The sequence below is a fragment of the Sturnira hondurensis genome, unplaced genomic scaffold (assembly GCF_014824575.4).
Source record: "Sturnira hondurensis isolate 20B ecotype Veracruz unplaced genomic scaffold, ASM1482457v3 Scaffold0021143, whole genome shotgun sequence".
NCBI classification, from domain to species: domain Eukaryota; kingdom Metazoa; phylum Chordata; class Mammalia; order Chiroptera; family Phyllostomidae; genus Sturnira; species Sturnira hondurensis.
The window spans coordinates 26,055,193-26,078,656 of NW_028093774.1; the positions used below are offsets into that span (position 1 = coordinate 26,055,193).

General features: G+C 54.2%; 1 protein-coding gene across 2 annotated transcripts in view; it reads right to left on the reverse strand.

Moving 5' to 3' along the window:
- The window catches only part of PLEKHH1 (pleckstrin homology, MyTH4 and FERM domain containing H1), a 51,991-nt gene that overhangs the window by 5,522 nt on the left and 23,005 nt on the right, over positions 1 to 23,464 (reverse strand). For both annotated transcript variants that reach the window (XM_037031242.1, XM_037031243.1), the window contains exons 4-24: positions 22,625 to 22,774; positions 19,525 to 19,608; positions 17,593 to 17,674; positions 16,631 to 17,388; positions 13,680 to 13,758; positions 12,990 to 13,081; positions 11,189 to 11,339; positions 10,858 to 11,000; positions 9,829 to 9,939; positions 8,492 to 8,578; positions 8,007 to 8,168; positions 7,010 to 7,090; positions 6,521 to 6,703; positions 6,029 to 6,137; positions 5,126 to 5,238; positions 4,323 to 4,499; positions 3,879 to 3,976; positions 3,265 to 3,442; positions 2,585 to 2,740; positions 1,383 to 1,483; positions 356 to 497 (exon numbers count right to left, since the gene is read on the reverse strand). In XM_037031242.1, coding sequence (XP_036887137.1) covers positions 356 to 497; positions 1,383 to 1,483; positions 2,585 to 2,740; positions 3,265 to 3,442; positions 3,879 to 3,976; positions 4,323 to 4,499; positions 5,126 to 5,238; positions 6,029 to 6,137; positions 6,521 to 6,703; positions 7,010 to 7,090; positions 8,007 to 8,168; positions 8,492 to 8,578; positions 9,829 to 9,939; positions 10,858 to 11,000; positions 11,189 to 11,339; positions 12,990 to 13,081; positions 13,680 to 13,758; positions 16,631 to 17,388; positions 17,593 to 17,674; positions 19,525 to 19,608; positions 22,625 to 22,774 — 3,237 coding nt within the window. The remainder of the gene's footprint in view (positions 1 to 355; positions 498 to 1,382; positions 1,484 to 2,584; positions 2,741 to 3,264; positions 3,443 to 3,878; positions 3,977 to 4,322; positions 4,500 to 5,125; positions 5,239 to 6,028; positions 6,138 to 6,520; positions 6,704 to 7,009; positions 7,091 to 8,006; positions 8,169 to 8,491; positions 8,579 to 9,828; positions 9,940 to 10,857; positions 11,001 to 11,188; positions 11,340 to 12,989; positions 13,082 to 13,679; positions 13,759 to 16,630; positions 17,389 to 17,592; positions 17,675 to 19,524; positions 19,609 to 22,624; positions 22,775 to 23,464) is intronic.

Genomic DNA, 23,464 nt, shown 5'->3' on the forward strand with positions numbered 1-23,464 from the left:
CATCAACCCTGCAGGGCCAGTATGGAGGTATTTTTGTTTTCAGTCTACAAAACCAGAAACTAAAGCATAGACAAGTGACAAGATGTGGTGAAGGTCTCGCAGCATGGGAATGACTAGGGCTCAAACCCAGGTCTCTGGGTTCCACATCCAGAGTTCTGCACGTAGCCTGTACCTGCAGTGAGGACCTTTGCTGAGTGAGGAGTCAGTGTCCCTCCACAGCCAGGGACAGCAAGGCCACCCTCTCCTCTGGCACCACCGGATCTGCGGAACCTCCTATTTCAGGCTGTGTGGTGCGTTCCACTCGTCAGTCCAAAGATGACACCGTGACCCTCCTGATTCCCAAACAGAGCCTTACCTGGGCCATTAGGGCAGCCATCTCCAGAGCCAGTTCCTTGTTGACAGGAAACCTGCCTGCCACGATCTCGCCACTGGTTTGGAAGGCAAGCAGCAGACGTTCTCGCTCCGTCTCCCCTTTGACCTGACTCCGGAAGTACAGCCTACAGAGCAAAGTGAAAAGCAAGTCCGCTGGGGTCCCGAAAGGACGAGGTCAGCCTGGCATCTGTTTACCTTGATTTGCAAAGATAGGAATGACTCTTTCTACCATTTGTGAGCCAATTTTCTATTGCCTCTGAAAGAAGCAGGCATGACACAGAGCAGACATAGGGCTATCAGATCTCAGAGCAATGGTAGCGTGTGGTTAATTCTGGATATGCCATCAGATTTACTGCGTTTGGTGAAGGGAATCTGGTACTAGGAATCATAGCTTGTCAGAGAACGGGATGAATTTAGAATCCAAGAGACTGATGGAAAATTATTTGCCTGGAGACATAACTGGGATGGAATCTTCTTTCTTCTAGATTTCATCTTTAGAGAGGGGAAGGGAGGGAGGAAGAGAGGGAGAGAAACACCAATGTGTGGTTGCTTCTCATGTGCCCCTTTCTGGGGACCTGGCCCACAACCCAGGCATGGGCCTGGACTGGGAATCAAACCAGTGACCCTTTGGTTAGCAGGCTGGCACTCAATCCACTGAACCACACCAGCTAGGGTGAAATTTTCTTATTCAAATTAATACAAAGTCAGGATGTCTACTTCTGTATTCCCTGGAATTGGTATAAGACCAATTTATTTTTAGTTTTAAGTATCTAGTGCTTATACAAAATTTCACTCTCCTAAGATAATGCATGTGGCCATCTTATGAGGCTGGTCTGTGTTCTTGGTATGTGTGTTTGTGTGTGTGCACACGCTGCCCAAGAGCCTGAGCTGCCCAGTGGGCCTGGCTCCCACCCCACGAGCACTATGTGGTGTTCTACTGGGGGCCTCCCGCCGGTGCACCCCTGTGGGCAGCCCTCAGACTCAGCCCACCCCGTGGGCAGTGCCCAGACCTGTTCTTGTATATCAGCTTCACAACTCGAGTGCCACCCTCAGATTTCCCAGAGTGCAGCTCCTTCAGGGCCTGCTCCCACTTGGAGATGGCATCACAGACCTTGAAGAGGCAAAAGAGGAAACTCAGAAAAGCACCCAATGAGGGGAACAGGGTCCAGACAGGGCCCGACTCAGGCAGAGCAGCAGGGCCGAGCTGAGTGACTGAGGGCCGAGGGATGACCTGCGGGGCTGCACATTCCCACTCCCAGGACCCCGGGTCCCTGCGACCTCCTCACAGAGAGAGGTGGAGCCTGGGCGTGGCGTGAGCAGCACCCACAGCAGAGCTGCCCCTCTTGGTCTCAGCATCTGAGGGGGCCCCCCCAGGGGCAAGGCAGGTCCCGGTCAGACACAATGGCCTCATGTCACCAGCTCCCATTCCCTTCCACTGACCACCACCCCGCTCAGCAAACACACCCACAGACCTGCTGGGGAACAAAGCCTCGCAGATGCCTGGACATTTACAAAGAAAGTGGGTGGTACCACACACCCAGGCAATGGCAGAAGACTACAGAGGGCTCTGTCGTATTGCCACCAAGAAAGCAGACATTGACCCAAACATTCGGCCCTTTGAGTGTGACAGCACGTTCCCAGGAACACTGGGGACCATGGCTCTGATTTCAGACTCAGATACAAGGCAGGCCCTTAATCCCATCGAAAGGCCTTTAAGACAGAAGCACCATTTGGCTCTATCTCCGTAAAATGTGGCTGAGCCTGCGGGCATAGCACAGGCCCTGGCAGACAGGGTAAGAGTGGTGCCGGCTTAGAACACAGCACCCCGTGGGTCTAGGTATGCAGCTGTCTACCCGCGTGTGTGAGCATGCACACGTGTGTGTGTGTGTGTGTGTTGTGTGCGTATGTAACCAGCAGGCTCGGCTGGGGCTGCGGCTGACCAGTGCCTCCCCGTCCTTCCCACACTGGCTGAGGAGCAGCTTCCCCTGGACGCTGCACAGCCGCTCAAGGGAGAGGGATGTAGAGATCCTCTCTCCCGAGACAAGGGCACAAACAGCTTTTCACGGCACAGAAACAGGGGAAGCGCCTTGGGCTCAGCACCAAACAGGCTGTGAAACAGGCACCCCTCACACAGGTTCTTCCCCACCACCAAAACCCCGGGGCAGGTGGTGGCCCAGGAGAGCCTCCGCTGGCCTAGCGGGGAGGCCGTCACCTTGACATTCCCCTGCAGGCAGTGCTCCAGGTCCCTGCCGGAAGGGTCGTCTGTGAAGAGGGCAAAGCCAGAGCAGGACGACGTCCTCATGCCTGTCTCCTGGTTCAGCCGCTGGAGGAACTCCTCGACGGTGGAGGATCCGTCGAAGCTGACCACCTGCAGGGCAGACACCTTAGTCCCAGAGGGGGCTTCCTGGGGGACGCTCACTAGGGCTCATGGGGGGGTCTGCATGGCTGAAAGGAGCGAGGGTGAACGCAAGAGCCAAAGAAAGATTCTATTCTGTGTTCACATGCAGAGGGTGCGTGCCTAAGGCATGAGCCTGCCCCCTGGATGTGGAATCGGACAGAAGCTCTGCTTCCCCTTTGGAGAAGGCCGTTTCACGCCACTTCTCAGTCAATGTCTCAGCTTCCCTGCTCACACAAAGGGTTCAAAGGACTTACTTCCAGGTCATCAAACAGGGGGGTGCTTGTTTTCATGGTTCAAGCTCTTTTTTCTCGCCACACTGGCACTAACCACCCCACCCCCGACCCCTAAGCCCTGGGCCTGTTCTTTTGCTGGTTTGCCTATTAAGGATCTGCTGATCCTAAGGAGGCTTTGCACTCCCCTGACCCTATGATGCCCCTCACCCCCCGAGACAGGGATAGGAGAAGACTCAGGACGGCACACACCCGCCCCCTCACCTGGTAGGTCCCGTTGGCGAAGTGCACGGGGATGCTGAAGGGCAAGGAGTGGTGGAAGGGGTTCCGCAGCAAGATGGACATCACCTCCATGCGTGATGGCCTGGCTTCCCGATCCCCCATCTGCAGGGTCCGCTCCACTGCCCGCTGGCAATAGATGGCATACTGGCCAGTTTCATTGCTAAAGAGGCAAAGGAAGACGGGACTACTGGGGAATCCACTCCTCTTTGCCACTTTGACACCCGGCTCCCAGCCCAGACCCGGCCAGGACCAAGTCGACAGCTGGGGCAGGCCGTGAAAACGCCCTGAGGGAGCCTGGCCTGTGGTGTTGATTTGCCATTCAGGGCCTACATGAACACAGCAACAGGGAATGAGAATTTGGGAATAAGCTGGAGGCAATGAGCCCCCACAAAACACCCACGCATGCGTGAGTGGTGTGCAGACAAGCCCAGGTCTCCAGGGGCCCATTTGTGTATACCACAATGGGTGACGTCTCTGTGAGCACTGAGCAAATCTCAGAGGGTGGGGGTGATGTGATCCATCCCGGTCTCCCCCGTGACACTTAGTTGTGCCACAGCCGGGGGGACGGGGCGGCAGAGGAAGTGGCGCCCACTCACCTGGGGTCTGCGTGGCGCTGGAGCTGCTGTTTGATGTACCAGAGGAAGTGGTGCTGAGGCAGGAAAAGTGGGGTGCACAGGGCCAGGAGCTGCCAGCACTACGGGGGAACCAGCAGCGTGGGGTGCATGTGGGGTCAGCAGCATCCCTGCCCCCACGGCCCTGAGCCAGCACACTCTGTGAACCAGAGCCCCCCGCCTTCTCTGGGGGCTGGGACAGCCAGGTTGGTCAGGCTGTGTCTGGAACGGCAGTTGCCCAATCTGGGTACACAGACACCCAGAAGGGACGGCGAGAGGACAGCTGTGCCAAGGCAGCTTGGGGCGCTGAGGCCGCCCACCGGCTACCAGGCTCAGAGGATGCCCGCCTTGTGGCCTCCTCCCATTTCCCGCCTCCCGGGCAGCCCTTGCCGATGGCGCCTGTCAGCTGGTCGCCCTGGGAGCCCCTACCTGTGTGAGCGAGCACTTCTGAGGCGGGCGGCAGCTGGCCTGCTTCATGAGCTGGCAATAGATCTCACTCTGCAGCTCGGGGTGAACCAGGCAGACCTGCAGGGCCCTCTGGGCCAGGGATGCGTGGTAGTCCACCGAGGTGGCTTCCACAGGCACATTGATGAAGAGCTGGCAGGACTGGAGGGAAACGACAGTGGGCACAGGCGGCCCAACAGCCCCGATTGGCCCTCCGTGACAATGGACAGACGGGGCCGTCCCCCCCAGGGCTCAGGAAGGCTCAGATCACCACAGAGAATGTCTCTGAGGGGAACACTGCTACTGCCTGAGAGCATCTTGCTTGCTGAGAAGGCTGCTTAGGGATTCAATCCTTCCTTCTTTAAAAGTTCCTATTGCCTAAGCAAGACATTCATTTCTTTAAAAGATGGACTATTCAGACAGGTGCAAAGACCATTCTAAAATAGGTCGGAATCTCTCAGGCCCAGAGACAACACAAACCTGTCCTTTCCTGCTGGTCACTACAGGAGACGGGGAGCCCCTCTGGCTTCCTGCCAGTTTCACAGGTGCTTCGCCAGGGCTCGTGAATGAAGTCCCAGAGCTTCCGGCCTCCCTGTCCCGAAGGACATGGTGGGGACCCTGTGGGACTCTCCCTTCCCTTCAAGATCCTTCTGCAGACCACCCCCTAACTGCATGGGTCTCCTCCCCCAGGGGAGGGGCAGAACTGCTTGGGGCAGAGCCTGGGGGCACACACAGTAAGGGTGCCCACCACCAGTTGGCAGCAGGACTGGGCTCCGCTCCCCCTTTACCTTGAAGAGCTTGAGGGCCTCTGTCTGCAGGGCCTCGGAGGGCAGGGTGGTGAGGGAAGTGTACAGCCCGTCTTTGCTGTAGCACAGCACGGGGTGCCTCCAGATGGGGGAGTCTGCCGAAGGGCAAGCGAAGCCACCATTACCACTGGTCAGGGAGCCTACCTCCCCCCGGCCCTGCCCCCCACCCCACTCTGATCTGTGGGGAAGACAAGGGGTAACGGGCCTTGCTGAGTTTACATGCAGCCTGTGGGGCACACAGCTGTGCACTGCACTGAGCACACTCACAAGCACAGCTTACAGGAAGGTGGCTACTGCTTTGCTCAGGGCTGCAATAGGGGTGAGTGCGAGGTGTGGGCACCTGAGTGCAACGCAAGCACGTGCGTGCTGGGGAGCCCCTCCCTGCAGGGGCAGCTCTGGGCAGAAGAGGGTGTGGTGTGTCAGTCTGAAATAAGCAGGCTGTGGACCTCGGTCCAGGGGTGTGTGTGGTAGGTTCTGTTAGTGCCTCTGGCTCCTAAAAATCAGTAGCAAAACAAAGACCCCAAGGTACCCCAGGTCTAGGTCAGGCGTCACGTACTGATTAACAACGCTAACTATAGATTAACCAGCTACCTCCTCTCCTCAGTCTTCCTCCCAGCCAGCAACGCTGCAGGATGAATAAAGTAAAACATTGACCCAGGTCCCTGGAAGGTCTGCTTCCCAGAAAGGCTCCCCCAGATATAGAGTGGTCCCTTTAGTAGCTTCGCCAGAGACAGGGGCCCTGGAGCTTGGGATGGAAATGCCCTTCTGCAGCTCAGGTGGTTTTAAAACGGTGTCGAGGTACAGCAGTGCTTTCTGTGAGCTCCTGACCAAAACTACCCAGCCACCAGCCCCCGACCCAGGCCATGATGGCCCAGCTCCCCTTACCTGGGTCTCCCTCATCATCCATCAGTTTGCCAATGAGCTGCTCATAGGCGGTCCCCACCCTGGCACTGCTGCCACCTGCAGCCACCGTGAGATGGTAAAGCCAGGCATCCTGGAAGAGGACAGAAAGCTGATGAGCTGCGGGGTGGGGAGGTGGAGGCAAGAGCTCCTGGGAGGGTTCCTCGAAGGGGCCCAGCCCAGGGTGGGGTCAGCTGGTTGGGTGTGCACAAGTCAAGGCCACCGTTCCTAGAAGGAAAGACTTGGGATCAGGTGAACACGAGCCCTAGTTTCTAAGCCTGCGGTTCTCCCCCAGTGAAGAAATGGTCACTGGGAATAAGCTTGGTATCAGGGATGCTCAGAATCAGGGAATACTAGTCGCCAAAATGTCCAGGAGGAAAATAAACAAGGACGTGGGGGAGATGAGGGGACGAGAGGAGGGGAGATGGGAATCACTGGCCCAAGCGTGGCCAGCCTGTGGCCCAGCCCCTCCCTCACCTTTTCGTGCTCGGTGCCAATGAGGAGGTAGGTGGGGCTGTGCTCCGGGGGCTGGATCACCAGGGTGCGGTGGGAGGACAGCAGCCGCCGGGTTCCGCCGGCCTCGTAGTCCTCGTCGGAGTCACAGGACCGATCCACTTCCTCTATGAGTGCGCCCTGCACAGGCAGGTGGCCCAGGGGCCGCTGTGGACATGAGCCTTCCGTGAATGGGAGAGCCAGCAGGGGGCAGGGGCGTCTCCCCTCTTGGAACTGTGAGGCCCCAGGATGAGGCGGGGGGAGGTCAGCTCCCTGGCTGAGGCCTGCTTGGGGAGCTGCAGTGAGACCCCCCAGAGGGTTTGCGGGCCCTGCTCTCTGGAAGGAGCCAGCTGGTGGACTGTGCACTTGTGGTGGGTTTCGGTGGGGTACAGGGGAAAGATCCATAGGATGAGGAGCAGCAGGGTTGGGGTCCGGGGGAGGAGAGAGCAGGTGCTGTGTGAGGCTGGGGAGTACCTTGTCCTCATGGGTCCGATAGTAGTAGAAGGTTCTCGAAACGAGAGCACACCACACCAGCTTGGAGTGGCCATGCTTTACCTGGAAGACAGAAATGAGCCAGCATTACTAGACCCAGGTGATCCAGAAGTACATCCAAGGACTGGCAAAGAGAAGTCACCGGGAGGCAGATGTCAAACCCCTGGTCAAACTCAGGTCCTTAAGTAGAGATGCCACTCACACTCCCTACTAACGGAACCAGCCCTTCAGCAGCAAGGGGCCACGAGGGTGTGTGCTGTACAATGCCCACCCATCCTCTCAAGACCTGCCAGGAAGAGACTGACCAGGCCAATCAGATGGCCTGTCCCAGGAGAGTGAACTCAGGAAAAGCATGCTGATCAGCAGAGCTGGAGTTGTAGGGATGCCGAGAGGGAGGGAAGGGCCACGGGGGCAGGTGTGCACCGTGCGGAGCCATAGATTCACGCACAGGAGACCGAATGGGGGGTAACAGTTGGAGAGCCAGCCCACCAGCACTGAGCTTGCTCCTACAGGCCGGTTTCCTTCCTGATGGCATCAGGGCCCGGTGAAGGTGCTTCCTTGTTAACTTGCCTTTTCCTTGGGGTTAACAGGTGCTTCTTGGCTCCTTGCAACCAGCAGAGCCCTAACTAAGATGCCTTCGGGGCAGACCTGGGATAAGTTTTTGTAACTTCTATTCATACTGATTGGTACAGATGAGGGGGCAACCCCTAATGACCTCAAAATAGGGACGAGACAGCCCTTTCCTCCCTCTGTTATAATAGCTGTTGTTCTAACAACCTTGACCTCTGTTTCCAGGGAATCACTCACCATCCCGTGTGGTCAGACTACAGTTAAGGTCAACGAGCTAAGCCTGTTGGGGAAATCCCTGGAGAAAGGGGCTGGGCATGACGAGGGGACCCAGTGCTCCCTGGCACTCCTGCTCCTGGCCACCCCAGCTCTCAGGAAGCTCATGTTCCCCCTCCATCAGCCCCAGCCATACCTTGGTCAGCCAGCCCTTCATGGTGGGCTTGGTACCACCCTGAGACGGGGCAGGAGGCCCGATGGCCTGGACCTTCAGCAGGCTCTGCAGGACTCGGATCCACTCCTCCAGCAGGCTGGGCGAGTCAGCCGTCAGGTAGTAGGTTTTCTTCTCAGAGGTGAGCTGTGCAGGAGTGAGGGGTGGGGGCAGGGCCGAGAGACGGGGGGGACAGAATGACAGAAACCTGGCTCTGAGGTGCTGTAAACCCCTGGTCCACTTCCTCCTCCTCCTCCTCCTCCTCTTGTTCTCCCTGTTTCTTCTACCTTTACTCTCTCTCACATTCTGCGTCTGCTTCCATTCTCGCACTCACAGATTAGGACCAAACCCAAGGTGGGTGTAATGGCTTTCACTCATGTCTGTTTTGCCCCGTCTTGGTCTCCATCACAGCCATTTCCAAACCCTGCACTTCTTCTGTCTAAAATTCTAGCTGCTAGGACCATCCTTACCTGGAATGTCTGGGCACCCTCCCCTCGAACAATCTGGCAGTGGGAGTTCAGTTCCACTTGACCCTGAGGTTTCCGGATGACGTCACTCTGTAAAGAAAGGAATGATCTTATTCCGGGTCACAGGCAAAGGAGTGATTCCCAAGCCTTCCTGGGCTCTGTATGATGGGCAACTTGTTCTGCATCCTGGTTCTAGCTAAACGGAGCAGGAATGAAACACGGGTCCCTCTGACCCAGCTGACATTCAATATTACTTTGGATTAGTTTCAGGCGTACAGCATAGCAGTCAGACAACTATAAAACTTAACAAAGCGTTCCCTGGATATTTCCAGTACCCGGCTGTTCCCCTAGATGTTTCCAAGGCACAGCTGTGCATTAACAATCTCATTGACCGTATTCCCGATGCTGTGCTTTACATTCCCATGATTATTTTGTAACTACCAAACTATACTTCTCAATCCTTCACCTCTTCCCCTGGACCTCCAACTCCTTCCCCTCTGGCAATCATCGGTCTGTTCTCTGTATTTATAAGTTGGTTTTTGTTTTTTGTGTTTATATTATTCTTTAGATTCTACACATAAGTGAAATCATGCGGTACTTGTCTTTCTCTGACTGGCTTATTTCACTTAGTATAAAACCCTCTAGGTCCATCCATGCTGCCTCAAAAGGTAAGATTTTGTTCTTTTTATACTGAGCCTTCAAAATTGGGTCAGAAGCCACCAGGTTATTACTAAGCTACACAGCCCTTAAATCCTTCCTACTATATCCTTTATATCAAGAGTGGCATATAAGCGACATATAATCACCATTCCCATTTCCAATGCCACTGCAGACATTACTAATCCATCAGACCATGCCTGCCTATTGAGCAATACAGGCTCAGAATCCTTAACACGGTGTTTGAAACAGCCACTACCAATCAACCAGATTTGCACAAGAGTCAAGGCCTTTTCACCCTCTCCAAACCACTAACATGGGTCATTGACCAGGGAGGGCCTGTCAAAGTAGGTCCCAGCATCCAAGGCTCCCTAATTCTGAACAGTGTAGAAAGGACGGGGAGGAGGCGATGGGTCACCTGTTAGAACAGTTTTTGTTTTTTTTTTCCAGAACCAGGAAAAGAAGAACTTGGCTTCTGAAGGAAGAAGGAACCTCCAAGCCAGCTCGTCTGGAACTGCCATTGCCTGCCCAGTGCCAGAGTTTGTGGTGAGAACCAGGGACCGTCTTCTGGTCTGTGTGTGGCTCAGAGCCGCTCCCTGCCTGCCAAACCTCTGCCCTCTGACTGTGGGCCACGCTGCCCCTCTCCCAGTGCCACCCCCAGACCTGGGGGAGGGGCGTCTCACCGGGGACTTGTAGTACAGAATCTGCCCCTGTCTCAGGACAAACCAGCGCCTCTTCCACGTCTTCCCCCGACTCCCCATCTTCAGCAGGTAGCCCGACTTCTCCAGTGCCTCCTGTGGGAGTGGAAGGGCGCAGAGGAGGAGGAGGGTGAACAAAGAGGGGAGTCCCTGAGGCTCCTGAACGTCACACAGACCACAATGGCCCCATTGAGTCACGGCTCTGCCACTGGGTAGAAAAAAGTTGAGTACCTACTGTGTGTGCTTTCAGGGCACTGTGTCTTGCTAAGGGATCAGAGGGAACAACATAAAGCATGGGTGGCCCTGCTGCGGGAGGGTCCTGCTGTCTGGGGAGCATGCCTGACCATGAGCAGAAGGCTGGTCAGGGGCTGCAGGGGAGAAGCTGGCCAGGAGAAGGAAGGCGGCCCTTCAGGCAGCAGGGAAGGGAGAAGTCTGGGGAACAGTGGCCACATCAGCCAGGCTGGGGAGGAGGGTTTGGGCAGCACAGTGGTGTGGAGCCAGGGCTGGGGGACGAGAGATCTGGTGTCACTGCTGGCTCCCACGGTAATGGCATGTCTCTGAGCCTCAGGCTTCTCATCCACAAAAACGGGGTAATAGCCCTAAAAGGACTGCAAGGGCCAGTGAGACAGTGTGTGGAAAGCATGAAGCACGGGGCCTGGCACACTGGAAAAACCCAGTAAGTGTCAGTGCCCAGCATTCCAGGGTCAGCACAGGGCTAAAATGAAGGGCTGTGTGCAAAGCCCTGGGGCTCAGTAAGCCGCAGGGGTTTTCTAACTGGCTGCTCCTAGTTTGACACAGAGCTCAGCAGGCCTCCTCTCCTCCTCATGGGCTGTGCCTGATTCCATAACTGTACCCCCCTGCCCCCACCCCATCCCCTCTGGCCTCCTCCTTCCCTTCCTCGATCCCAGGGACCCCTCCTCTTATGGCTGCTGCCCGGTGTCTGGCACAGACGGCCCAGGCAGGCAGCTCCCACATGCCCCGCCTTGGCCCCACCGGGTGGGCCCCCCAGCTCACCGGGCCCAGGCTCAGCCCCTCAGTGGAGTAGGACGAGGTGCGCTGCAGTTTGTGCTCGGGCTCTGAGTAGTCGCTGTCCAGGGAGCAGGCGTCTGGGGGGATGGCGTAGTCGCCCTCAGAGCTCAGAGAGGACATGGAGACACCTGGCCAAGAGGGAGGATTCAAGGCCTATGTCCCATGCCCTGCCCCAGTTCCTCACCAGCCTGGGGCCCCAGAGTCTGGGGCTGAGGGTCATGGGCAGAGATTGAGCAGGGACCCCACGGATGAAAGTCCACGAGGGGGTGAGAGGCCTCTTGCTGCCCCACACCTCTCCTGCTCCCCTTCCCCATACCTCTCTTGATAGCCCGGGGGCTGCCCAGTCCACTGGTCTTCCTGGACTCTGAGCAGGAGACTGATGTCCGGAAACTTGCCTGCGAGCTACAGTCGTCATCAGACCCAGAGGAGTCGTCCACAAAGGGCATGCTGCTGATCTGCGTGGCTCTCTGCAAGACAGACCCCCATCCCACTGAGGCTCAGGCTGTGGGGCAAGCCCCACCCCAGCTGCGCTGCACACTGGCTCCAGGGCTCAGGGTGTGGCCAACACGGCCCGCCTGGGGCCCATGGGCACCGTCACCTGGCCAGGCCCCCCAACAGACCACTGTCCCTTCCCGACCTTACTCCTGTGTCCTAACCCAAGGCTCTCCTTGGGCTGATGGTATGGTCCGTCAAGGAGCTGCCCCATCCCAGCTGAACACCTGACCACTGTATCTTCTACTTCCTGCCACTAGGGGGCCAGAAAGCTACACCACGGCCCAAGCGTGAGAGGAACTGCCAGTATGTGTGGGGGTAAGGAAATGAGAGATCATCTCAACTGACAGACATTTTGAAAGTCTGATTATTTCTTCATGGCTGGTGTCACTCAGTGGGTTGAGCTCCAGCCTGCAAACCGAAGGGTCGCAGGTTCAGTTCCTAGTCAGGGCACATGCCTGGGTTGCAGGCCACATCCCCAGTAGGGGGCATGTGAGAGGCAACCACACATTGATGTTTCTCTCCCTCTCTTTCTCCCTCCCTTCCCCCCTCTCTAAAAAAATTAATTAAATCTTAACAAAAAGTCTGACCTCAATGTTGGTGACATTGTCAAGACAAGGGTACTTTATAGTGTGATAGTTTTTTTTAGAAGATAATTTGGCATTACCTGTCAAAATTTAAAACATGCATAGCATTTGCCCATAAAGTCTGCCTCTAGCCCTCTGTCCTACAGAACTATGTGGATATATGTGCACAGAGATGTATTTGCGCAATGATGCCCATCACACCATTTATTTCAGAGAAAAATAGAGACATGACCTAAACTGCCAATCAGTGCAGGACAGGTTAATGTAGGTACGGGGCATCTAAGTAAGGGGTGCTGGGCAGCCCCAAAAGGGGAGGAAGAGCTGGCACACAGTTGGGTGAACAAGCAGGGACAGAACGACGCATACAGTATGATCCCCACTGTGTGCACACAGGTGTGTGTGTGAGCAGGAGAGAGTGCGACACAGAGGATGTTTGTACACGCATTTCCCAGAGTGGCAGAGGCCCTTAGTGGATCAGCCCCGACCAGTGGTGACAGCTGCTGTCCTCGGGGCTCAGGACAGGAACGTGAGAGGCAACTTTACTTTCGGCTTTTTATTTTTCTACAAAGAGTTTTACGAAACGCAACTTACGATCTCAAAAACTACTAATAAAAGATGACAAAGATGTATATAAAAACACGTTTCACTGATGTCTGGTTTTTGCTTTTAAAAGTGTAGGGATGTTACGGGAGTGTACATGGGAGTATGTGTTTGAACACACAGAAAAAATTCCGGAAGGAGCCGCACTGCCCTCTGGGACATGCGTGTGACAAGACTGGGGGACAGGTGGGACAGCCATAGGTTTAACCTCTAACTTTTTACTTTGCCCACAATTATACTGATTCAAAATTTTGTGTTTGTAGAATTTTTCCACTAAAAGTATGACAAACGAGAAAACAGAAAGGACACTCAGAGGCCTGAGCTCCCCGCCCAGAGCTGTGAGTGTGGAAGCCTGAGCCCGGAGCCCCGCCCCAGCCGCTGATGGACAAGTGGCCGGTCTAGATGGGGACACCCCCTCCTGGGACAGCAACTTCTTACCCCCTTCAGGGCTGTGTAGACAGGCGCTGTGCAGTTCTTGTAGACAAGGCCAGAGAAAGGCCCATGGGACCAAAGGGCAGGAGGCCTTGAACCTGGAGGGGCAGGGGAGACAGATGAGATTAATTCTAGTGCCTCAGCCCAGGAGGGGGTGTGCGGGCGGCAGAGACCTGGGCAGAGTGAGGAGGAGGAAAGATGCAGACAGTGTTCCCTGAAACAGAACTCGGGGTGACAGATCTCAGGATGGGGGCCAAGGCCTTCTCCAGTCTCACTCCACTGTGGGCGTTCTGTGGGTGGCCCGTGACTTAGGAGACACTGGTGGGATGGCCTCCCTTTAGGGGGCTCACCTAACAAGGTATTGGGGGCTCCTCCTACACACAGCCCTTGCACTGCAGAAGGGCAGCCAGTGCAAGTGGGATGCTGGGTTGGGGGGCCCTTCCTCAAAAGTCCCTTCCAGCTCTTTAATCAGCTACAACCCTGTTCGAGGCCATTCCCACCCAGCAGGTGATGGGCTGAACCTGCACAGCTTCCTTTTCTCTCCCAGGTGGCCCTGGCTGTATGATTTCACCTGAGCATTACCTGCTGGGGGAGGGAATGGGGTGCCAGGTGATCCTAGCCTTGGATGCTGCTCAGAATCCTCTCCTCCCCTGCATGCCCACCCTGCTCATTGTGGGCACCCCACTTGGCACTCACCGCAGCAGGTGGCATTGCTCCTGGGAGATACGTCCGAGAGACGCATGCCTGACGTGGCCACAGCGTAGATCCGGCTCTCCTGGAATGAGAGGTCCCAGGAGGGTCAGAGCCCATGGATGTGCTCGCCCCCGCCTGCCCCCAGCCGGGGGCGGGGGGAGAAAAAGCCTGGCTTCGGAGGCAGGCAGACCTGAGTCTGCATCCAGGCCTGGCCTCAGGATAGCCACCTTTCAGGCTGTGGGCAGCGCTCAGATGACACCACGCAATGTGAGCATCTAGCACCTGGCCTACAGTCGGGGCCCAACAAACACTCACCCCCTGCAACACCCACCCTTCCCTCAGGGAAAGGAGGTTCCAGAAGAGAGGGGCCAGGGACCTGTGTCTCCGAACCTGACCCATTCTCCAACTCTTGGGTCTCAGGCTCCACCTCTGGAAGTGGCATGTTGACAATGAGGAAGTCAGAGCCTCATGGGGAGGGCACGACCTTTTTTAAGCCAGGTGTTTGGGACACGCTTTTTCTATGATGGTAACATTATGTCACGGTTAGGCTTCGGTCCAAGCTACAAGCCTGTGTGGCTCATCCGGGCCCAGGGACCCCACTGTTCAAGACCCTTGGATGGGGAACACCTGCCCTCAGTTTTGCCTGGCCCCTGGATATCCCTGGGACTGAAGTCTGCCCACTGGTCTGAAGTCCAACTGCAGTCCTGGGGAGCTTTTCTAATGGTTTTTGGTGGCTCCCCAGGCCCCACCTATGCTTCTGTGTATTTCTTTTCTCCATTCAAGATAAAAGGACAACAAAGGCCCCTCAGGTGGCCGGTGACTCACAGGGACCAGAGAAGATCCAGGCTCAGGGCCTTAAGGCAGTGGCAGCTAAGGCACCCGGGGGAGAGGGAGGGCCTGGGATGGCAAGGGCGGAGGCCCGGGGCAGTGGGGGGGCCCAGGAGGGGCACTGGAGTGGGCAGAGGAATTGGGGAAAGGGAGTAAATTAGGCATAAAAAAGATTACCACTGTGTGTGTGGCGGAAAAGGCCCCCCACCGCAGAGGGGATGGAACGCAGCTTGGGGAATTTAAGTTCACCTTCCAAGGGCTTCAGGCGACCATCATTAAACAAAGGGGAGTGCTTCACACAAGGTCACCTAGCGTCCCAGTCACCTCACTCACCTAAGGTTATTTTGAAGGTCAACAGAAAAAGGGCTCTGCAAACTCTAAACTGGCAAACAAGTCTATCCGACTCCCTCGGGTGGGGGGACGTCCTTGGACTTCTGGTCCTGACTTTTTTCCCCAGACGGTCACTGACCAGTTGGTCTCCCCTGAGAAGAGAGGCTGGGCTCCCTGGCCCCCGGCACTTCCTACGCCGACAGGAGAGACCCAGGCTCAGGGCCCAGATGGAGCCGAGCCCCTTTCTGAGAGCGTTTCACTGTCCACCCCGGTGCTAGGATTCCAGAGCCCTTGTGTTTACAAGACAACAGTGAACAAGAGGAGAACTGGTTCGGAGGGCATTCCACCCAGCCTGGCCCCTCCTCCATTTTCAAAGCCTCTCCACCTTTCTCCCACTTGCCTTTACTCCTTGTCTGCCTGCTGCACCCCCACATTCCCCTTCCCCTCGGGAGGCAGCTCACTGCGGCCCTCCCATGCCTCTGGGGCTTCAGGGACAGGTAGGTGAGCAATCCTCGGCCTGAAGACTGGCTGGTCAGGGGACCTCCCAGCCCTCCCCCAAGGCAGGGCGGTGTTTTGAGTCATCCGGGTCCCCTTGCGGCGCTCACTGCTAAGGCTGTGTGGCCCACAAGCCAGGCTGGTGAAGCACTGGGAACTAACAGCATTTCCACAACAGACCTGGGGGGGGGGGGGCTGCTGAAAAGGCGGGCCTCCCAGGCAGTGGTGAGGGGTGGCCTCCCCCCAGTCCCCAACTCCCTGCGGTGCTGCCTCACGCACACCAGCATCCAGGGGTCAGACCTCCCTCCAAGAAGAGGATGACGGCCACTCCCTAATATCCCCTCAGAGGCAAGTCAGCAGGAGCGTTAGAGCCGGGCTCCGGGGGCGGCTGAGCCCACACTGAAGGCTGGCCCCTCACTAACTACTACATGACCTTGGGCAAGTAACTACGTCTGTGGGGACAGCAGTCTCCTAATCTGTAAAAAACAAATGAACACACAAACCACCACCACACAGCTTCTAACTCCTTGCATGGGCAAGGAGCCCTGCCCTAGCAGCAGGTTCTGCGCTAAGCTTTCCACATCTCTCTCACCTCATCCCCACCGCCAACGATCTGCACAGCCTTATGAATGCCCTCCCCACCCCCCTTCGTACTTTACCTTTCTATCATGGAAAATGTCAGACACAAAAGGATAGGACAGAATAAAGTAGGATGTCGTCACCCAGCTCTGCACAGACATGTGCCTGGCTGTTCTCGTTTCATTGGTGCCCCTGCCCCAGGTCACTGATTCTGAAGCAATCCCATCGTCTTACCCCATGGTGCAAGCCTGGAAGCTCAGGCTCAGCAACAGTGACAGCCAGACCTTACCTGCCACCTCCTATGAACTGCTACTGCAAGTACTTGCTAGATCATGAACCCTACAAAGGAGACACTATTATCCCCATTTTACATATAAGGAAACTGAGGCCCTGAGATGCAGTAGCTTGCCCAGGGTCACAGAGTTAGCCATTTGAGCCTGGTGGGTTGATTCTGGGACCTGCGCTCTTAGCCACCACTGCACTACCTCCAAGAGCCACAAAGATTAAATAAGAAAACGTGCACACAGCCTGGTGAGTGACACACTCAGGACACGACAGCTGGCCTCCATCCAGACATCCTTAATCTTGGCCCTGACCTCGATGATGGGCTGATCTGGGCAGGCTTGGTGGAACCCCGCCTCATCCCAGGCTCTGCGTGTGGCTGTGCTTGACCAACAGTCGACATGGCATCAGCTCTGCCCAGCCCGCTGGTGGCCTCTTACCCAGGATGGAAACCGGTGCAAGGGGGGCGTGGGTGGTTTGCTCCCCGGATCCACTTCCTTCAGCTCAGCTCCTGGAGCCACCAGGCCCTCTTTTCCCCCCTTCCTGCTGTCCAGGAGTTGCTCATCCATCTCCATCTTCTCTGGTTCCCCCTGGAGCTCAACTAGGGTGGCCACGTCAGGAAGGCCGGAGGGGTGCGGGACAGAGAGGGGTCCAATCGCACTGTTCACCACGTGGTTGAAGTGCCCAGGGCCCACCTGGGGCTGGCTGTGGTGTCGCTTGGCCAGCTGGATACTGTCGTGGGGGGTGCTGGGAGCCCGCACCTTCGGCAGCGTCAGGCTGCAGCCCGGGCCTCCTTCCCTTACAGAGGTCTTGGTCCCAAGGAGCAGCTCTCCCTGAGCAGTGACCGGGCATTTGTTCCAGGAAGCCAAATCACCTCTGGCAGTCGGCACCAGCTGGTCAGGAGAGCCCTTTCTTTCCAGACGAGGTGGAGGGGTCTTGGCCTCTGATACACCCCCAGGACGGACCACGATGGAACTGGGCTCCTCCACAGGGCTTCGCACTTTGGGGACAGGTGTAGAGTCCTGGCTCGGCAGAGAGACTGGAGAAGGTACAGGCAGAGCCGCAGGCAGAGCATCCAGGGTGTGAGGACCACTGTCCTGCCACATCAGCTGGGCTCCTGGCCCTAAAGGGATGGAGTCCTCCTCTGGGGCTCCCTGGGGGACCACCAGCAGCTTCTCTGCAGGTGCCACGTGAAGACCTGTGGATGGGGCCAAAGCGGGCACATCAAAGAGCTCCCTTATTCAGCCCCACAGCCCAACACGCCCCCACACGCGGGCACATATACATGCCTGGTGCACACACACACATTCTGACACCCCCCCCAATATACATACTGAACACACACCCACATCCCAACAGGCACACCCACTCTAACACAGCCCCCCGCCATTAGCCCCCTTACCTTCCAGAGCATCTTGAAGGGCTCTCACCTGCTCCACCAGGTGCTGATTGCAGCTTTTCAGGTGCTGATTCTCCATCTCCAGCTGAGCAAAAGGAAACAGGAAGGTTTAGAATCCTCAGCTTACAAGTTTAGAGATACATTTCAAAATACGGCAAAAATCCTTTTTGAAGGTGAAATCTTTGAAAAGGAACAGTGCCGCCCCGACCCCCTGCCTCCGTCTGCACTGACCAGTCCTGTCTGGGACAGAATTCTGTTCGACAATCCCTACACATTTTCCCCCCAGCTTCATTTCTAAGCTTTTTAAAATTGTGAAATGCACATACACAGAAAGCTGAATACCACATCAATGCACAGCCTACCAAACCATGCTGAAATGAACGCTCATGTGACCACCACCCAGGTTAAGAGACTGGCCGGCACTCCCAACAGCCCTGGACTTGCCCCTTTGTGGTCGCTCGCCCCTCCCTCCCCAGAGGCAGCCACGGCTCTAAGTTTACAAGACCTTAACTCACTTCCTTGTGTTCTGGGTTTGACCATCGAAGTACACATCCCTACACATACCGGCTTTGCTGTGCCCATTTCTGAACTTGATATAAATGCAATGCTACAGGATGTCCTTGGGTCTGGCTTCTTTTAAACAACAGGATGTTTATGAGATCCATCCTCCTGGTTGCTGCATTCTCTTTTAAATGAAACCCAACACACCTTTCGGCAAGAAGTCAGAGCTATGCCACGCGGAGGTGTCAGCTCTGCCCCCAAGAACCTTCAGTCAGGAAGGTGGCCTGAGTGGTGTGCCCACAGACGAGGACAGGAGGCAAAACAAGCTGATGCCCTACAGGTGTGAGCCACACATATCAGTGCAGAGGAAACAGGAGTGAGTCTTCATCCTTTCCCAAACTTCAACTCCTTCTCCTTGAATTCAGAAAGAGGAGTTTCTTGCTTTTTTTTGTTTGTTTGTTTGGCTAGCACTGTAGCTTCAAGTCCCGAGTCTCCTAAACAAAGCCGTAGCAAGTGAAGAACTACAAAAATGGTGAGTTTCTAGAAAGCAGACTAGGATAGAGGCTGTCAGGGGCTGGGGGCAGGGGAGAAAGACTGGAGTCAGTATTTAATGGGTACTGAGTTTCCATTTGGGGTGCTGAAGTTTTGGAAATGGGCAGTGGTGATGGTTGTGAAAGTATTTAATGCCACTAAATCCTACACTTGAATGAAGTTATATATATTATCTATCTATATATTATATATTATATATGTATATTGTATATTATACATTATATTATTTATATAGATAACTACTAGATATATTATATATTATATAGACAATATATTACATAGTTATATAGACAACATACTATATTATAGATATATAATATATTATATATCTGTATAGAGATATAGAGATATAGAGATATATAATATATAGAGATATCTATCTCTATCTATGTATACTATATATCTCTATATCTATCTATGGGTATAGATATTATATATAATATGTGTGTGTATGTGTGTGTGTGTGTGTGTGTGTGTGTGTGTACATAATCCTGAGGACATTTTTTCATTGCTTTTAGAGAGAAAGGAAGGGGAAAGGGAGGAAGTAGGGAAGGAGGGAAGGATGGGTGGAGAGAGAGAGGCATCGGTGTGAGAGAGAAACACTGACTGGTTGCCTTCCACATGAGGCTCGTTCCTTTTCCCCAAACTGAAATACAGGACACAGCTAATCAGGGGCTCTAGGGAAACCCAACCACGACAGAGGACGGGGAAAGTGAAGCAAAGGGTCTCAGTGCTTAAGCTGAATGAAGGACAAATAGTTAACAAAATGAAGGTCAGTCGAGGCCCCTCCAAGGGCAGAAGGCAGAGAAAGGCCGGAGGCAGGGCAACCCCCACATGCATGCCCATACCATGCTCCCCTCCTGAGAAGAGAGTGGGACTCACCTCTGCTAACTTGAGCGTCACCCATTCCTTGATCTTTGCAGCTTTTTCTTGTATAATTTTTGCTTCCTCGGCTCTCATCTGCTTCTAAAAGAAAGAGAGAGCCTTGAGCCCATGGGTTTGGTGGGGAATGGGAGGCAGGATGCCCTGAGAAGAAATGTCAGGCAACTGGATGGGGTGTCCTGATAGAAAAAGATAAATTCCTTCATGACTATGTTTAATATTCTTAAAGTGGGAAAGGCCTTTCTAAGCATAAGGGAAATCCCCAAAAGTCATGAAAGAAAAGACTACTAAATCTGTATCATCACTATAAATTACTATCTAACCAAAAAAAAATCCCTTAAACAAAATCAAAAGACCAATTGGAGGATGATTTGTAACACAAATGACATACATACATACAGACAAACGGCTGATTTAAAATAAACTGTCCAAAGGATATGAACGGTGTCCTTTAGCATACAAAGGACAGGAACTATACAAAAGATATGAACAGGAAATCAACAGAAAAAGAAGGGAAAGAAACCCATGAAAAGCTGCTCATCCTCAATCACAACTCTAAGAAATATGATAGAATTTCAAATTCTATGAGACAAATTTCAAATTCTATGGAGGAAATGAGACATCATCTTCCTCCATTGGCCTAACACAATTTAAAGGTTTGATTATCAACCCCTCGGACACACACTGGCAAAGCCTTTTGGGGAGCAATTTGATAATATCAGTTAATGTTCTAAACATACGCAGCACTGCACTAATAAATCCACTGCTTAGGAATCGTTAGTTACAGTTTGACAAAGCAACCAAAACAAACCCCTCAAAACATGCCCGCAAAAATGCTCAGCTGAGTACACAGCGTGAAAGCGGAACCCCGCGCTTTGGTGCACAAGAAACGAGTGAATGAGGTTAACAGTGAGGAGCAGAAATGAAGGGCAGACTGGGGACAGCAGGAACATGTTGTCACTTTATACTCCTCTGGGGTTTTTGTGTTTTTTACTATACACAGGTATCGTCTTTATAGTTAAAAACAGAAAATAAAGCTAATTTAGCCCACGGGTACTGCAATTCCCTCAAAGCAATCAAAAGCATGTGAGGTGGTTGGAGAGCGAGGTGTGAAGCACAGGCAGCCCAGGATGGGAAGAAACGCCGGCTGTGGGACTCCGACTCCTGTGGTTAGGGCAGCGTTTATGTGCCGTGGCAGAGGCCTAACCCCCGGGCCTGCCTGTCCTCTCTGGAGGTGGGGATGACACAGCTCCCCCCTGGATCCCTGAGGAAGGAGGGACGCAGTGCCCGGCACAGTGCTTACGACACAGGTAATCAACCAGTTCTACAATGAGTACAAGTTCCCTGATCTAAAATGCAAGGAAACTGGTGTATTCTGGAGAAGTTTTAGAGACCAGCAGCAACAGCTTTGGTTATACTTCCAGGGAGAAGCTGCGCCACCAATGAAAGATACCGGACATAGGCATGGACAAGTGCATCTGCACAGGTAAGATGGAGTGTGCAAGTGTCAGGCGCAGTATTTCAGAGCAGGAAGGGCCCGAGGGTTTTCTGGTTTGGGGGTTTGCGAACCAGCCCCCAGGCCAAATCTAGCCTGCTTCCACCTGCTTTCGCTCCTCCCTGCCTACTTTTGCAAATACAGTGTCCTGAAGCCAGCCACGCCCCCTCATTTATATGTGGCCAAGGGCTGCTTTCACACCCCAACAGCAGACCTGAGTAGTCGCAACAGAGACCACGTGGCCCGCAAAGCCAGAAATATCTGCTCTCTGGCCCTTTATAGAAAGTCTGCCGACCCCTGATGTGCCCTGATACCCTCTTTGTGTGGCTGTGGAAACCAAGGCCCCGAGGGGAGAAACCACTTGCCCATCCATTCCTGGCACAGCTGGGACCGAAGCCAGGTTACTGACTTATAGAACAGCATCCCAGCATTCTTTCGAGTCTGATCTTGACTGATTATTATCATAAAATGATGTTCCCCCAACCTAAGTTTTAGCAGAAATCATGTTGCTCACCAATCCCCAGACAGTGCCACTCCTGTGAACCACTCAGAAGAGAAGGTGTCCTTTAAAATCAGTGGAACTTCATCAGATTCCACATGTCAAAATTCTATTTTCCCATCATTTACAAGAACTCACGGTGCCCCACAGATTACAAAGCCACACCCCACAAAGGAAATGTCAGTGAATGCTGATGAGTGATTACGAATTTGCCCGTGATGGTGGGAAGGTACACCAGAATTAGCTGGGACCTTTCGTAAAGAATTAAAAGTCATCTGGCCACACTGCAGTATCGTTTGTTGGAAATGATGAAGCCCTGACACCAGAAAAGGTTGGGTAGGCAAGGCCAAGGGCAGAGGGAAGGGACAGAATTAAGATGAAGTTAATAAGATTGTGAAGGGGAGGAGGCTAGGCATAGGGAACTGGTGGGGGATGCTCCAAATGTCCTCTCAGGAGTAAAGGGGTGCAACCTAGTAGCAATGCTGGGCAGTCGCCTCTCCTGGGCTTCCAAGTGCTCAGGACAGGAGGCCCCACTTTTCAGAGGAGGTAGCAATGTTGGTCTCTGCCAACTTGGGTTCACAGAGAAACTCTGGCCAACCAGCTGACCAAGGCTGCCAGGCCAGCTTGATGCCGCTCTGACACCAGGGCCAAGTGTCGGGTCCCTGTGCTGGTGGGGCATGAGGCCAAGGTGGGGAAGTAAAGCTCTCCTTACCAAACACCAGCCTCATGGCTGAGCAACACTACAGATCACCGAGTTCATTCTCCTGACAGCTCTCTGATATATGGCAACATTGCATTGATGTATAAAATGAGAATCAGCAGCGGGAGTAATTTGCCCACAGCTAGAGAGCAGCAGGTGCTACAAGTGGGATTCAAACCCAGATCCATCTGCCTCCAAGGTCCTTTTCCTGCTACATCCCCTGCCTGGCTCCTAACGTACCTGCCAATAACGAAATCTCCATGTGAAAGAATAGTCCCAAGAGGGAGTGAGCTCCCCACCACTACAGGGTCAAGCAGAGGGGCTCTTTTCAAGAAGCTGGGGTCAATGGGTGCAGATGTTGCAGAGGGCACGGGCTCTCTGCGCTCTGCTGCTGGGTAGCCCTTACCTGCTTCTCCAGCTGCGCCTCCAGTTGGATGATAAGCTCATCTTTGCACTGCATGGCTTTAAGCAATTCTTGGTACTTCTGGTGCAGGCTGCCTGCTGAACCCACATCCTTCAGATTGCACAGTTTCACCTTCTCTTCCATCACACTCACCTGAAAAGGACCAATTGTCTCATAGGATTGGGACGTGACTGCTCCTGACACCCCAAACCGTGATGCCCAGACAGAGTCCTTATCCAGGGCTGTTGGGCCAATTAATTCAGTGACCATTTATTAAGCCTCATCTCACGGGGGAGGGAAGGAATTGACAAGGTATTGGGTCCTCTAATTCTGGGGTTCAAATTCTTGTCCACCTCTAAAGCTGGACAAGACAACAGCCCTGAGGAGGAACAGCCCCGCTGTGGCACAGACATTTGCTTCTCACTGCTTGTCTACGTGCTTCCCACTATTTCCAGCCCTCCTAATAGTTCAACAGGCATGCAGTTCACTCCAGCCAATGGGCCTGAGAGGCGTGACAAGATATTTCTGGGCTCGAGTGCATCAGAGCTGGTGCCCGAGCACCCAGCTCTCTTTCCCGACAATGGCACCCAAGGAAGCTGTGTGTTCCAGATGGTCCAGCTGGCAGAGGGGGCGCTCCACTAGCCTGGATCCCTGAATCACTGTGTGAAGCAGGATGCCCGGCTCACCCTCAGTGGAGAGGTACCATGAGTGAGGAGCAAATGTGATAAACTGTGAGATGTCATGCCTAATTTGCTCCTGCAGCATAACCTAGTCTATTTGGACTCATCCACTCACTCACTCACTGTACTGACACTTAAGCAGTCATTTACACCCATCGAAAGC